This window comes from Prionailurus bengalensis, chromosome B4 (genome assembly GCF_016509475.1).
Source record: "Prionailurus bengalensis isolate Pbe53 chromosome B4, Fcat_Pben_1.1_paternal_pri, whole genome shotgun sequence".
Classification (NCBI taxonomy): Eukaryota; Metazoa; Chordata; class Mammalia; order Carnivora; family Felidae; genus Prionailurus; species Prionailurus bengalensis.
The window spans coordinates 10,511,286-10,524,326 of record NC_057358.1 but is presented as its reverse complement, the minus strand read 5'-3'; the positions used below and the strand labels follow the sequence as shown (position 1 = coordinate 10,524,326).

At 41.3% G+C, this 13,041-nt stretch overlaps 1 protein-coding gene across 5 annotated transcripts in view; it reads left to right on the top strand.

Moving 5' to 3' along the window:
• The window catches only part of USP6NL (USP6 N-terminal like), a 183,102-nt gene extending 171,648 nt beyond the window's left edge, over positions 1–11,454 (top strand). For all 5 annotated transcript variants that reach the window (XM_043563331.1, XM_043563332.1, XM_043563329.1 and 2 more), the window contains one exon: positions 8,058–11,454. In XM_043563331.1, coding sequence (XP_043419266.1) covers positions 8,058–9,439 — 1,382 coding nt within the window. In that variant the 3' untranslated portion in view covers positions 9,440–11,454. The remainder of the gene's footprint in view (positions 1–8,057) is intronic.
• Positions 11,455–13,041: the final 1,587 nt, after the last annotated feature.

Here is a 13,041-nt window from a genome sequence, read left to right as displayed (position 1 = left end):
GTGATGTGAAGAGATGGCAGAGAGCTGGGGGAAGATGCTGGCCTTGAAGATTGATGTGGTCACAAGGCAATGAATGCCAGTAACCACCAGAAGTTGGGAGAATCGAAGAACTGGTTCTACTCTAGGGCCTCTGAAGGGAATGTGGCTCTGTCAACACTTGGATTTTGGCCCAGTGATACTGGCTAAGCTCTTCTGGCCTCCAGAACTGTGAGAGAATAAGGTTCTGATGTTTTAAGCCATGAATGAATGAATGAATGTATGAATGAATTAACCATTATGTGTCTGTACTGTTTATATGAACAGTATGTCATTACTCTAATTCATATTTATTACATATGAATGAATGGACATTTTGTCAGCACCTTACTTGTGATTCCCTTACTATCTTAGATACTAGAGGTATGAATACAAAAGGAGAAGTTACTTTAATTAGGTTATTGTCTACTAGGGGAAAGGGAAATGTGTCATGGGCTACCATGAAAGAACTTAGAGATGCTAGTTTTTTGACATTTTAGAACAGTTGCAGAATTTTTTCTCCACTGGGTCTCTTGCCCATTCAGGAAATGGAACATATTAAAGTTTTCTTTTACTTCTACTATGATGTGTAGATAGGCAGAATATTAATGTCCCTTCCTTAGAAAACTTTCTGTACTGACTTGAATGTAAAGTAGTGTTAAATGTAAGGTGAATACTTTTCTTACCCTTTATATCGAAAAATTAAATCTCCGACGTATGTATGTAAGACACATACCTTTCCATTTTGTTTCATGCAGGAATTACCACCTTGGTCTCCCCCTTACTTTTGTCTCAATCTTCTTATTCCTTCTCCTGAGAAAAACATGCCTTATATCCATGATCCTACATTTTTACTGTGTGTCCTGTTAGTCTTTACCAATATGTGCCTTTTATGTATCTAAAGGATTTCAGAATGAAAGTCTGTAGATAGTAGAATAGCGGTCCGCTGTGTGACACTGCCTTATTTCCCCACAGGTGTCCCATTTTCTCTCATAGTCTTTTCTCCCCACTTTCTTCCCTCCACCTCCCCAAGTTTTGTTTGTTTGTTTGTTTTGTTTTGTTTTGTCTTATTTTGGTTTTTTGTTTGTTTTTAAATCTTTCCACTGAACTGGTCCCTTATTAACGCCTTTCCACTCCGGTTCAGTTAGTCCAAGTCTGGAATCTTGCTTGAATTCTGGTTAGCACATTTACAAAGATGCCCTTTCGTGTCCATGATTGTCCATAAGTCAATATAGCTAAACGTCTATGGAAAATGCTATGGAAGCCAACCCTACATTGACCATCCCTGGTCAATACATTGGTGACCACAAGACATAGAGAATGGCATATGAGAGTCTGCAAAGTAATGGAACTCTCATTACCCTTAATGGATCTGTTATTGCCGGTGTCTGCCTTCCACATTTGTTCAGTTGTCTTTTTGACGTGGTTATGTAAAATAAATTTTAATTACTATCATTGGTTTCATTACATTTTGTTGACATTGAAAATATGCTAGGACCATAAAAGCATAATTATAAATTATAATTTCATTATCATGAAATATGTGATTTTTAACTAGCAGAAAAAGGCAATCCATACAATTTGTGTTTAGTACAGCAAGTCAGTTTGGAGATTGAGGATGTAGACTTAAGGGTAGTATCTTAGCTCGGGCTGCTATAATAGAAATACCACAGACAAAGTGGCTTTAACAACAGAGAAATATTTTCTCATAATTCTGGAGGCTGGGAAGTCCAAGGTTAAAGCGTTGGCAAAGTTGGTTTCTTCTCTCCTTGGCTTTCGCTGGGTGTCTTCCTGCATGGTCTTCCCTACACAGTCTCCCTGTCTGTGTCCGTACGTCTCTTCTTATAAGGAGGTCAGTCATATTGTTTGAGAGGCCCACTCCAGTGACCTCATTTAACCTTAATTACCTCTATAAAGTCCTTCTATCCAAATGTCACATTCTGAGGAATTTAGGGGTTAGTTCAACACATGAATCTTGAGGGGACACAATTCAGCCCATAGCAGTGAGGTAGCTTCTAGGCACAGACTTTGCTGAAGGCAAGAACAAGCACAGGTCTGTCCTGTGGTCAGTGAAACCTGGCTCTAGTACCCGGTTCACCTCAGGGGACGTGGAGTGTGCAACTCCTCACCGGGGCTGCCGCGTGCCAGGCACTGCCCAGCAGTTCACACAGGAACCAGGGTTGGCCTTTCCCTCCCTCTAAGGGGCACCAGTCTGGTTGTGTTGGGAGGGTGTGATGACAGAGGGAGAAGTGCTGTCCCCTACCTGGTCCAGAGCTCCCCGCCTGACCACTGCTCCTCTAATAGGGTGTACCTCCCCGCTCTGCCAGGGGCCACTCTTCACTGTTGACCACAACTGGGAGGAACCCATGAGCTGCACTCTTTGTGGTGCGATGTGGTTCCTTTCCTTTTAGAAGCCTTTACAGAGGGAGGTGGGGCTAAAAACAGGGCAGATCACACCTCCCTTTGTGGCCCCGTCCACTGCTCTGCTCTGAAGACAGTGGGGGCACTAATCCCATCAGGTCACCCTCATGACCTAATTTCCTCCCAAACCCCATCTCCAAGTACCGTTACACTAGGGGGTTCCAGCATATGAATTCTGGGGGGACACAAGCATTCAGTCCATAGCAGTTAGCCAACCTTGGAAAGACCTAATTACAAGTGAATTAAGTTTTCCTGGGTTGTGAATTGATACAGATTGAAACACAGAAAGCAGGATGTGAGCATTCCCAGTCCAGGCAAAGAGAAGCGTTTGAAGCTTTCACCCCTAGATTGATGTTCTAGGGCATCCACCTACGTGCACGTTGCAGCCACGGTTCATTTTGAAATGTGGTGGTGGTGGTGTTTAACACTGCCATGGAGAATTTTTTAAACATTTTAAATGATTTCATATGAACTGAAATGTTGGTGGCTCTCTCTGCAGGCTGCCGGAAGCCACTCAAGTGGTGGAGAAGGGGGCAGCTTAAAGGGCTCAGTGTAAGAGTCTCTACAACTAATCTGCTTTTGTCCCTGTGACAGCACATTTTGCAGGCATGAATTCACCATTCTCTGGGTGTGCGTTTTCCTGTTCCTTTTAGTGGTTATGTTTTTCATCAGGTTCCTACTCACGAACCTGCAAAGGGTGTTGTGAAGATTGGCCGATATTTTTTTCTGATGGCATATCAGCCAGCCACCGAATTAGCCATTCAGGTTCCTATGCTGTGCCCTCAGAAAATTGTCAAAGAAGAGTCTTAAGTTCAGTTTTTCAATTACATAGGTCTATATATCTTCTTAATAATTTGCTTGTTGGTGTTATCTGTCTATAAGGAAGAAGGAATTCCTACATTTATCTGGGACTAAATGGATAACTATTTGTAGAGCGGGTGAAAGCTTTTGGGCGACTCGGATTGATTTTAGTTTTATTTGTATGGTTAGTTTTTAACTCAATAGGCTAAGTAACTACTTGTGAATATTCTTGACTCGGGCTGCATGTGAGTCCCCTCTCTTACCTTGATTCCAGCTAGTTCCTGTGAGACTAGTCAGATGCTGCACTGGAATTGCCTCAGATGCTTTTACATACAGCATTCAAAGACAAGGACAACTTTTGTCATCGACAAGCATTTCACCGTTTGGGTTATCACTTAAAATACTGTGTCCATGTACCGTAAAATGTCATTATTATGGTAAAAAGATATGAGAACCATGTCATTTCTGCCTGGATTTCCTCCTCTACAGTGAGAGGTCAGAGTAGTGACCTTAGTTATACGCCTGTTCCTAAATGCCGTATGTATTTTTTGAGTAGTATCTGGTGCACGTTAAGTGCTTAATGAATATTAGCTATTACTGTTACCATCATTAAGTATTACATACTGTAAGTCTAACCCACCAATGTGAACTTGGTAAGATAGTATCAGATGATGTTATCCTCCTACTGAAAAGGCCCCAGGAGTTGGCAGTTAACTCAGAAAGAGGTTCAGAGCCATTACTGTAATCTTCAAGGCCCTGCGTGATGTGACTGCTGTTCCTCAGGCCTCGTCCCCAGCTGGTCTCTGCTTGTCTCCTGCTCCAGGCACAGAGCGCCTCTGTCCTCGCCAGAGCTCTGCCCTGCGCGGTCCTGCCCCACCCCCACTCGCTTCCACTGCCTTCTCTGGTGCTGTCTTCCTGGCTCTGCACAACTGGCATGTGTGCTCCGTGAGGGTGGGAACTTCTTCCTTGGTGTCCTTCCTGGATTGCCAGCTCCCTGGGCAGTGCCTGGGCCATAGTATTTGCTTGATACGTATGTATTTGTTGAATGGATAAATGAAGGGAACAAACCCTGATTGCCAATTCTAGTGATTTGTGTGCTTTCAAATGTGCAAAATGAAGAGCTTGCACAAGGATTGTCACAGTAGAGTCCGCTGAAACCATCCGCAGTGTCTCTGGAGTTTAATGAATGTGCCACAGTGGCAGAAAGCAGTGAGCTGGGCGTGAAAACACGGGGTCCTGGATCCCATTCCGTGTCTGCCATGAGAGATTGATCACATGGCTTCTCTGAAGCTCTGTTTCCATCTTTCCAGTGCAGGCAGAACTAGACCTTGAACCCTCGGGCTCTGAGCAGCTGCCCAGTTGAGGGAAGAGGAAAAGGGGTGACTTTCCACTTTTATCAGAGCAGCTGTGTTTATATTTTCCTTATGTATTGGGGCCTCATATGAAATTTGGTTTGAAGAAAAAGAGCCTGGTCTTAAAAAGTTTAAAAACTCCTGGATTCCAAGATCACAAAGGTTATTTTTGGCTTAATTCCGATTGCGGCATAGCTTAACTCTTTAAAGGATCTTGTTTCTCTATCACTCTCTGCTACCTCCCTCCCCAAAGAAAAGCTCACTGAATATATTTTTTTAATATCTCAAAAGTCCCATATGTGGGTGAAGAACAAAGTTATCATCACCCGGAGTGTGAGCTACGTGAAAACGGGGTCTGTGCGCTCGCCTCTGGTGACACATTGCTTAGCCCAGAGCAGAGCTCACTCAGTAACTCTCGTAGATGGATGGGCAGGAAGATACCTGAAGAGCAACCACATATTTGTAAGTGAGAGTATTATTTTTCAATCTGTGAAAATTTTATTTTAAAGATTTTTTTTTAAGTAATCTCTACACCCAACATAGGGGCTCAAAGTTACAACCCCCAGATCAGGAACCCCATGTTCCACCAACTGAGCCAAACAGGTGCCTCATGAAAGTCACATTTTAAACCATGGAGTTTGTACAAGAGAAGTCTGTTGTCTTTTTTTCAAGATGATGTTTATTGGATATCTACATTATAATCCTTTTCGGTTTTTCATTTTTTTTTAATGTTTTATATTTAAGTTTTGTATTTTAATTCCAGTAGAGTTAACGTAGTGTTAGATTGGTTTCAGGTGTTGAGTATATACATTACTCCGTGCTCATCAGGACGCAGCCCCCTTCACGCAGCCCCCTACCCACATCCCCTCTGGTTACCAACAGTGTGTTTTGGTTTGTCTCTCCTTTTTTCTTTCCTGTGCTCATTTGTTTTCTTAAATTCCACATAGGAGTGAAATCATGTAGTATTTGTCTTTCTCTGACTTATTTCACTTACCATTGTACTATTTGGCCCCATCCATGTTGTAGCAAATGGCAAGATATCATCCTCTTTTATGGCTGAATGATATCCCATTGTATATGTATAGCACATCTTCTCTATATATCAGTGGACACTTGGGCTGCTTCCATAGTTTGGCTATTTTAAATAATGCTGCTATAAACATATGAGTCCATGTATCCCTTTGAATTAGTGTTTTTATATTGTTTGGGTAAATACCCAGTAGTGCAGTTACTGGATCTTAGGGTTGTTCCACTTTAACTTTTTGAGGAACCTCCATACTGTTTTCCACAGTGGCTGCACCAGTTTGCATTCCCACCAATGGTCTATGAGGGTTCCTTTTTTCCCCAAATTCTAGCCAACACTTATTGCTTGTTGTGTTTCATTTTCACCATTCTGACAGGCGTGAGGTGATATCTCATTGTGTTGTGATTTGCATTTCCCTGACGATGAGTGATGTTGAGCATTTTTTCATGTGTCTGTTGGCCATCTGTATATCTTCTTTGGAGAAATGTCTGTTCATGTCTTCTGTCCATTTTTAATGAGATTATTTGTTTTTTTTGAGTCTTGAGTTGTAGAAGTTCTTTATATATTTTTGGGTACTAACCCTTTATCTGATATGTTATTTGCAAATATTTTTTGTCATTCAGTACGTTGCCTTTTAGTTTTGTTGATTTTTTTCCTTCACTGTGCAGAAGCTTTTTGTTTTGATGTAGTCCCAACAGTTAATTTTGCTTTTGTGTCCCATGCCTGAACAGACATCTAGAAAAATGTTGCTACACCCAGTATCAGAGACATAACTTCCTATGCTCTCATCTAAGATTTTTATGGTTTCAGATCTCACATTTAGGTCTTTTATCCATTTTGAGATTATTTTCATGTATAGTGTGAGAACATGGCCCAGTTTCATTCTTTTGCATGTTGCTGTCCAGTTTTCCCCAGCACCGTTGGTTGAAGAGGCTGTCTTTTTCCCATTGCATGTACTTTCCTGCTTTGTCAGAGACTAATTAATCATGGGTTTATTTCTGGGCTCTGTGTCCATTTTTGTGCCAGTACCAAGACTGTTTTGATCACTGCACCTTTGTGGTGTAGCTTGAAGTCTGGAATTGTGGTGCCTCCAGTTTTGTTTTTCTTTTTCTAGATTGCTTTGGCTACTCGGCATCTTTCGTGCTTCCATACAAATTTTAGGATTATTCTAGTTCTGTGAAAAATGCTGTTGGTATCTTAATAGGGATTGCATGAAATGTGTAGATTGGGCAGTATAGACATTTTAATAATATTTGTTCTTCCATGAGCGTGGAATGTCTCTCCAATTCTTTGTGTCATTGTCAATTTCTTTCATTAGTGTTTTAGAGTTTTGAGAGTTATAGGTGTTTCACTCCCTTGGTTAAGTTTACTTGTAAGTATTTTATTATTTTGGGTACAATTGTACATGAGATTGTTTTCATAATTTCTCTTTCTGCTGCTTCATCAGTAGTATATGGGAATGCAACAGATTTCTGTACATTGGTTTTATATCCTGTGACTTAACTCATGTATCAGTCCTAGTAGCTTATGGGTGGGGTCTTTCTGATTTTCTCTTTATAGTATCATGTCATTTGCAAATAGTGAAGGTTTTACTTCTTCCGCCTTTTATTTCCTTTTGTTGTCTGGCTGCTGTGGCTGGGACTTCCAGCACTATGTTGAATAACTGGTGAATAATGGTGGGGAGAGTGGATGTACTATACTGTTTACTAAATGCCCAATTTATTGCACCTTCCTTTAATTCTTGATTAATTTTTTGGTGTTAATTATGTAAAATAAAAAACTGAAAGTATCCAATATAATTTTCTTTCTTTTTAAATTTTTTTTTCTCTTTTGCATTTGAAGTAGGATCCTTTTAGAAGTGTTAACTTTGAGAGAGAATACTATTTCTTTCTATCATGAAGTTATACTATGGCAAGTACTTAAGATAATAATAGTAAGCTGTTTGGGAACAACTTTGAGACCACGCTTGGTCATCACCTGCCTTCTCAATTTGGTAGACCTGCTGAAAGTTGATAGAAGTTTGACTGAGATTTTGAAACCAGTTTAGTTGAGGCCAACTAAAGCGAAAGTACCAGTAGGACTTTGAACTACTGACCTGCATAAAGGTTGTAATAATGAGAATGAGAGTATCAGCTGTGTGTCCTTGAAGACACATAACAGTATAGCTTAAGAAAACATAAGAATCACCTATTACATAATTGTATCAACCTTCCTCATAAGTTCATAAAATATTCCCACCTGCACATTGTCTAATAAGATTTTGACTTGTGGTATGTTTTAGTATCAGTCTCCCTAAAAACTGCTTCTCCTAAACCCCCCAGATTCTGTGGTTTATGTGTATGAGTGCTCAGATGAAAAGTATACCGTTGTTCATCATGTGGTTTTATATTTGATATTATTTACTGCTGTATTTATATTATTTATGGATCTGTCTTTCCCTTTAGGTAAAGAGGATGAATACCCACGGAAACCTTTGGGACAGCTTCCACCCGAATCTGCTGGCATCAGTCACCTGAGCAACGGACAAAGAAGCATGGGCAGGTCAAGTCCCCCTCTGAACAGCAGAAGAGAGAGCAACTCTTCACCCCACAAAAAGCATGAGCATTCCCCTCACCATCAAGGTCGAGTTGGCACACCAGAAAGAGTAAGGGCGCTGAGAAGGAAATCCGTGGACGAAGACAGTAAAAAGCTTAAAGACGAAGCAGATTTGCAAAGAAAACTTCCATCGGGCCCACAAGACAGTTCGAGGCAATATAATCACGCAGCTGCTAACCAGAACAGCAATGCCACTTCAACTGTCAGGAAGGAATTTGTGCCCAAGTGGAATAAACCGTCAGATACTTCAGCTATTGAAAAAACTGCCAAATATGCCATCGAAGGCAAAAGTAGGTCAGCACATCCCTCGCTCACAGCCACCGTCCCGAGTTCTGCTGATACTCGGATGTCGAATGTGAGGCAAAAGATGAAGGTTTGGGATGTCGATGAAGGGAAACGGGGCTCCAATGCATCCCAGTACGATAACGTGCCCGAGAATGATAACAGCACGTCTATTGAAGAGGCGCTAGAAAGAGCTTACTGTCACAGTCCCAGGAAGCACGTGGAACCAGGGTCTAGTCCATCAAGAGCCTCAAACAAGTTTACTTTTAAAGTGCAGCCTGCAGGTTACACAAAATACCCGTCTCCGTTAGACGGGGAAGATCGCAGGACAGTGCACCCACCCTCCTACAGTAACCCCCCTGTGTACCACGGAACTTCTCCCAAACACATCCCTGCTGCCGACAGCAGCTTTGCATCTCCACAGTTTACCCATGGGACTCCAGGGAATCCTTCCAGGAGACCTTATGGCTCTACTCTTTCAGTCGATATTTCTCCAGAGAAATCTTACAGCCGCCCTCTTCCTCTTGTCCTGCCATCCAGCCGAATAGAAGTTCTTCCTGTGGAGACCGGTGCCGGGGGGTATTCAGGCAATTCGGAGTCCCCAAAGAACGGGAAATTCATCATTCCTCCAGTGGATTATCTGCCAGATAACAGAAAATGGTCAGAAGTTAGTTACACATACAGACCTGAGACTCACGGACAGCTGTGGACTCAAGATGCTAACCGTAGCCACTTGAGCAAGTTACCAAAATATTCCGCCTTTCAGCATGTTCCCTTTCAGGACCATAGCCTCCCAGCAGTCTCAGTAGATAGTCCAGTGCGATACAGAACTTCACCAGGTTTAGAAGATGCCGGTTCCTCTGGGTATCAATATTCAGGGCCCTCGCCTCCAGGATATCACTACAGAAATCGGGATGGACTTTCTATTCAAGAATCAGTATTGCTGTGAGAATTTATCCATACTTGGTAAAGACAAGAGAATAGAAACCATTTGAAACCTACATTGCTATGTTTATAATTGCCAAAGCAGTATTTCCTACTACTGTAAACATCTTGCACAATTCCAGTGTATGCTAGTAATAAGAATATGTAGAAGCGTTTCATCCCCACGTAGATGCTGCTTAAGATGAGCAGTTTTTAAATTGCATCATCACTGAATCTGCTCAAAAGAATTTAACATGGAAACATAGCAGTGGTGTTGAGGGATGCACACATGATGATAATTCATCACTCAGTTTCATTTATATCTTTCTCCAAAACCTGAGCATTTTTACTCCATTAGCCTATGCTATTTTGAGAACCGTTATAAAGCACTGAAAAACTGCACAGAATAGACATTTTTAAGGCTAGATGTAGTGTACGTATCTTTTAATAGATACCAAAAGGCCTCCGTGCACACACATTTGAACACAAAACTAAAGAAACGTTAAAAAAACGAATTTTAATATATATCCATGGGATAATTTACTGTTCTTCCTTTCCTTAACTTATCTTTCACTCAAGTTCCTCCCCCCTCCCCCCCCCGATCTGTTTTTCACCCAGGTCCTAAAGTGATGTAAGGGTCTGCCCCGACTTGATTCAGCTTCTCTGCCATTGCAGCCATTTTCTTTCCATCTGAAAATTAAAGACACTGGAGAGCAAGGCTCACCACTTAATGGTGCTTAAACATCGGGGCACTCAAAGTAAGTTTATGGCCAAAGGCGCGGCCGCGCTGCCCGTTGCATCCACGCACCCTGAGATCAGTGTCAGAGCAGCTTTAGTGCGTTCGGCGCCCTTTGTTCTGGTCTGACTCTTGCAAAGCTCAGAGCAGAATGCTCCTTGCCAGATGCAAAGGAAGTGCCGAGGGCCTGCTCTCCAGTGGATGCCAGCAGGAGGAGTTACTGATGAGTGCGCGCTCACGCGGGGCAGCAGAGCAGCTCCTGTGAAGTTCATTCGAAAGCTGGATCAGCAGTATGGTGACTTCTCACTTCTGCCCTTTCGGTTCCTGCAGGCCCAGGGCGTTCATTTACACGATCTTTTCCTGGCACTCTTTCTTTAAAGGCCCTAGTGGGTATCACTGCCCTTGGGCCACTAAATTATCACTGTGTAAAATTGTAAACAATGATCCTAATTATTAATAGGAGTCTTAAGATTTTAGTCTTTTTTAAAAACGAGTGTGACTTTCATACTTTCAAAAATCTCCTTTTTTTCTTTCTCAGTGAAAAAAATTCAGGTTCATGGTTTAAAAATGAGCAATGTCTTTTAAAATACTCTATTACACTACAATTACCAAAACGCTGGCAAAGTTTTGGGCACTCCCAGAAAGTATGACTTTGTGTTTAACGGGAGAGCTCGTTTTCAGCATACTTGCCTGGTGTTTGAATAATGAAGAGAGTAGGATAAACCTAACGTCCATGGCTCTTCTTGTCACAAGTTGGAGCTTTAAACTTTCAAGGTACCGAAGTATATCTTTTCAAATGAGAGTAACATTTGTTTAGCTAGTGAATGTGACAATATTTTTTATGTATATAATGAGTCTAATGTAATTTTAATCAACTCAGTAATGATGTTATTAAATGGCAAAACAAATGCAGTGTGTTAGCAGCTAAGCACGACGCTGGAGCACAGACAAAACCCTGCTGTCCCTGGGCTCTTGATTCGGATCATGTGGAGGCTTAGAAAGACATGTATGTAACGAAATGCAGCTAAGGATATTAGTTCGAATTTTTAAACCATGATTCTGTGACTTGTAATAAACCAAGCTGTACAATTTAGGGTATGATGGCAGCATCTGAGCTGTTCCAAAATATATATGTCAACAGTGGTAAATACTGTAGATTTATATATATATATATACATATATATATGCAGAATATATATATACACTATTTTCTTATGTCATCTATGACATTTTTATCTGTATACTTTTTTTGATGTGATTGTTTTTAACATGCTAAAAGTAATAAGTATATTTTGTTTTGTGTCTTTCACGTGCTTTTTTCATATGGTAAAAGTGCTGCGTCTCTAATGCTTCTGAAGCTAATTTTCTTCTCATTGAGGAGATATACTACTCAGTGTTTGCCTACATCACTATATATATATATATATATATATCACAGTCGTATGTTAAATACTTTATTAATTTCCAGGAGTGCTGTATTTAGAACTACATCACCTTTGCTTTATTTTATCTGCCATTATTAATAGCAATAAGGTATTTCCAGTCTTCCCCACTATAAAATGCAGCTCTCTGTCCATTAGTTTTTCAAGTAGGAAACTTTAATTTGAAGTTATTTTGCTACCGTAGCATTTTAGTCTTTCATATTTATCTTGTAATAAAAGATAAATAATGGATAATGATAAAAGATGAAGAAATATTAGTAAAGCGGGTTAAATATAATCGTGAAACTGTATTTGGTGAGGGTCCTCACAGAGCAGAGGCTGATCCTTACAGCTGCACACGCTGTAAATATCTTGCCATTATCCACTCTTTTCCTTATAGCAGTCTTGCCTCACACAATAAGCACTTTGGTATATTGTTTCAATATCTAGTTTGAAAAGTTAAAGAGACTGGACCCGGAGTCTCAAAGGGTTTTAAAACTTGGACTCTTTCAGTTACTTACACTTTTTATTGGATTTTTAAAAAATAGACAGCTTTTTAAAGCTGAGAGAGATGTGTATACGTAAATGTAAAGTCAGATTTCAAAGTACTAAAGGGGAAGAAAAATTATTTTTCCTTCCACCCTGCCGGGTTCTCCAGCCACAGCCTGTACCTTGGTCTGACAGAAGCAGATCAACAAGAGAAAAACAGAAGCGTTCTCACGGGTGCATCCTGCATTCACACGGTGCCCAGTCCTGAGTAACTCAATGGAGGGCTGGACTTGGGGTGTGTGCAGCTAACTCAGCAGGGAGAGGGAGGGAAGAAAGATACTCCCGGGAAGACAAGTGGCCCTGAGAGAAGTGATGGGCGATGGGAAGTGCGTGGTGGTGTCGGGGTGTGGTGCTGGAGAGAGCAGAGTGGCCTGGAGATGGGAGTTGTGACAGTTGAGACTTTTGGGGAGACTCTCGGGCAGATAAGCGACTGCAGGAACTGAGATGCCTCTGGCTCAGAGTCGTTCTTTTGCGAGAGTGGTGTCTTTTGGGGTGACGTGTCCTGATCCCCCTCAGTGGCAATGATAGAGTGTCTCCTGAAAGAACGAAAAGAGATAGAACAGGACGTTTCTGGAGAAGAAAAATAGATGGTGGTGTGATTGCTTTCGCCTTTTTCACTTTAAGGAGATTCTAATACTAAAGTTTATGTCATACTCAGTGTAATCTTAACAGCGAGGTTTCCATTGTGTCATTTCGGGTCTCTCCCTCAGGGCCCATTGAGGTGCGAGCACAGAAACAGTGCCTTTTCAGTACTTTGCTGGGATTGCTTTCTGGAGAAACACATGCTCTGCCCACAAATAGGGATTTATTCACAGAGGACCTACAGCTCCGTCTTCTGGGAATGTTATCATTCTCAGTTGTCTTTTGATTCATACCTTTTAGTATGCATTTGATTGTGGATTAATTATAATTGCAGTTTGG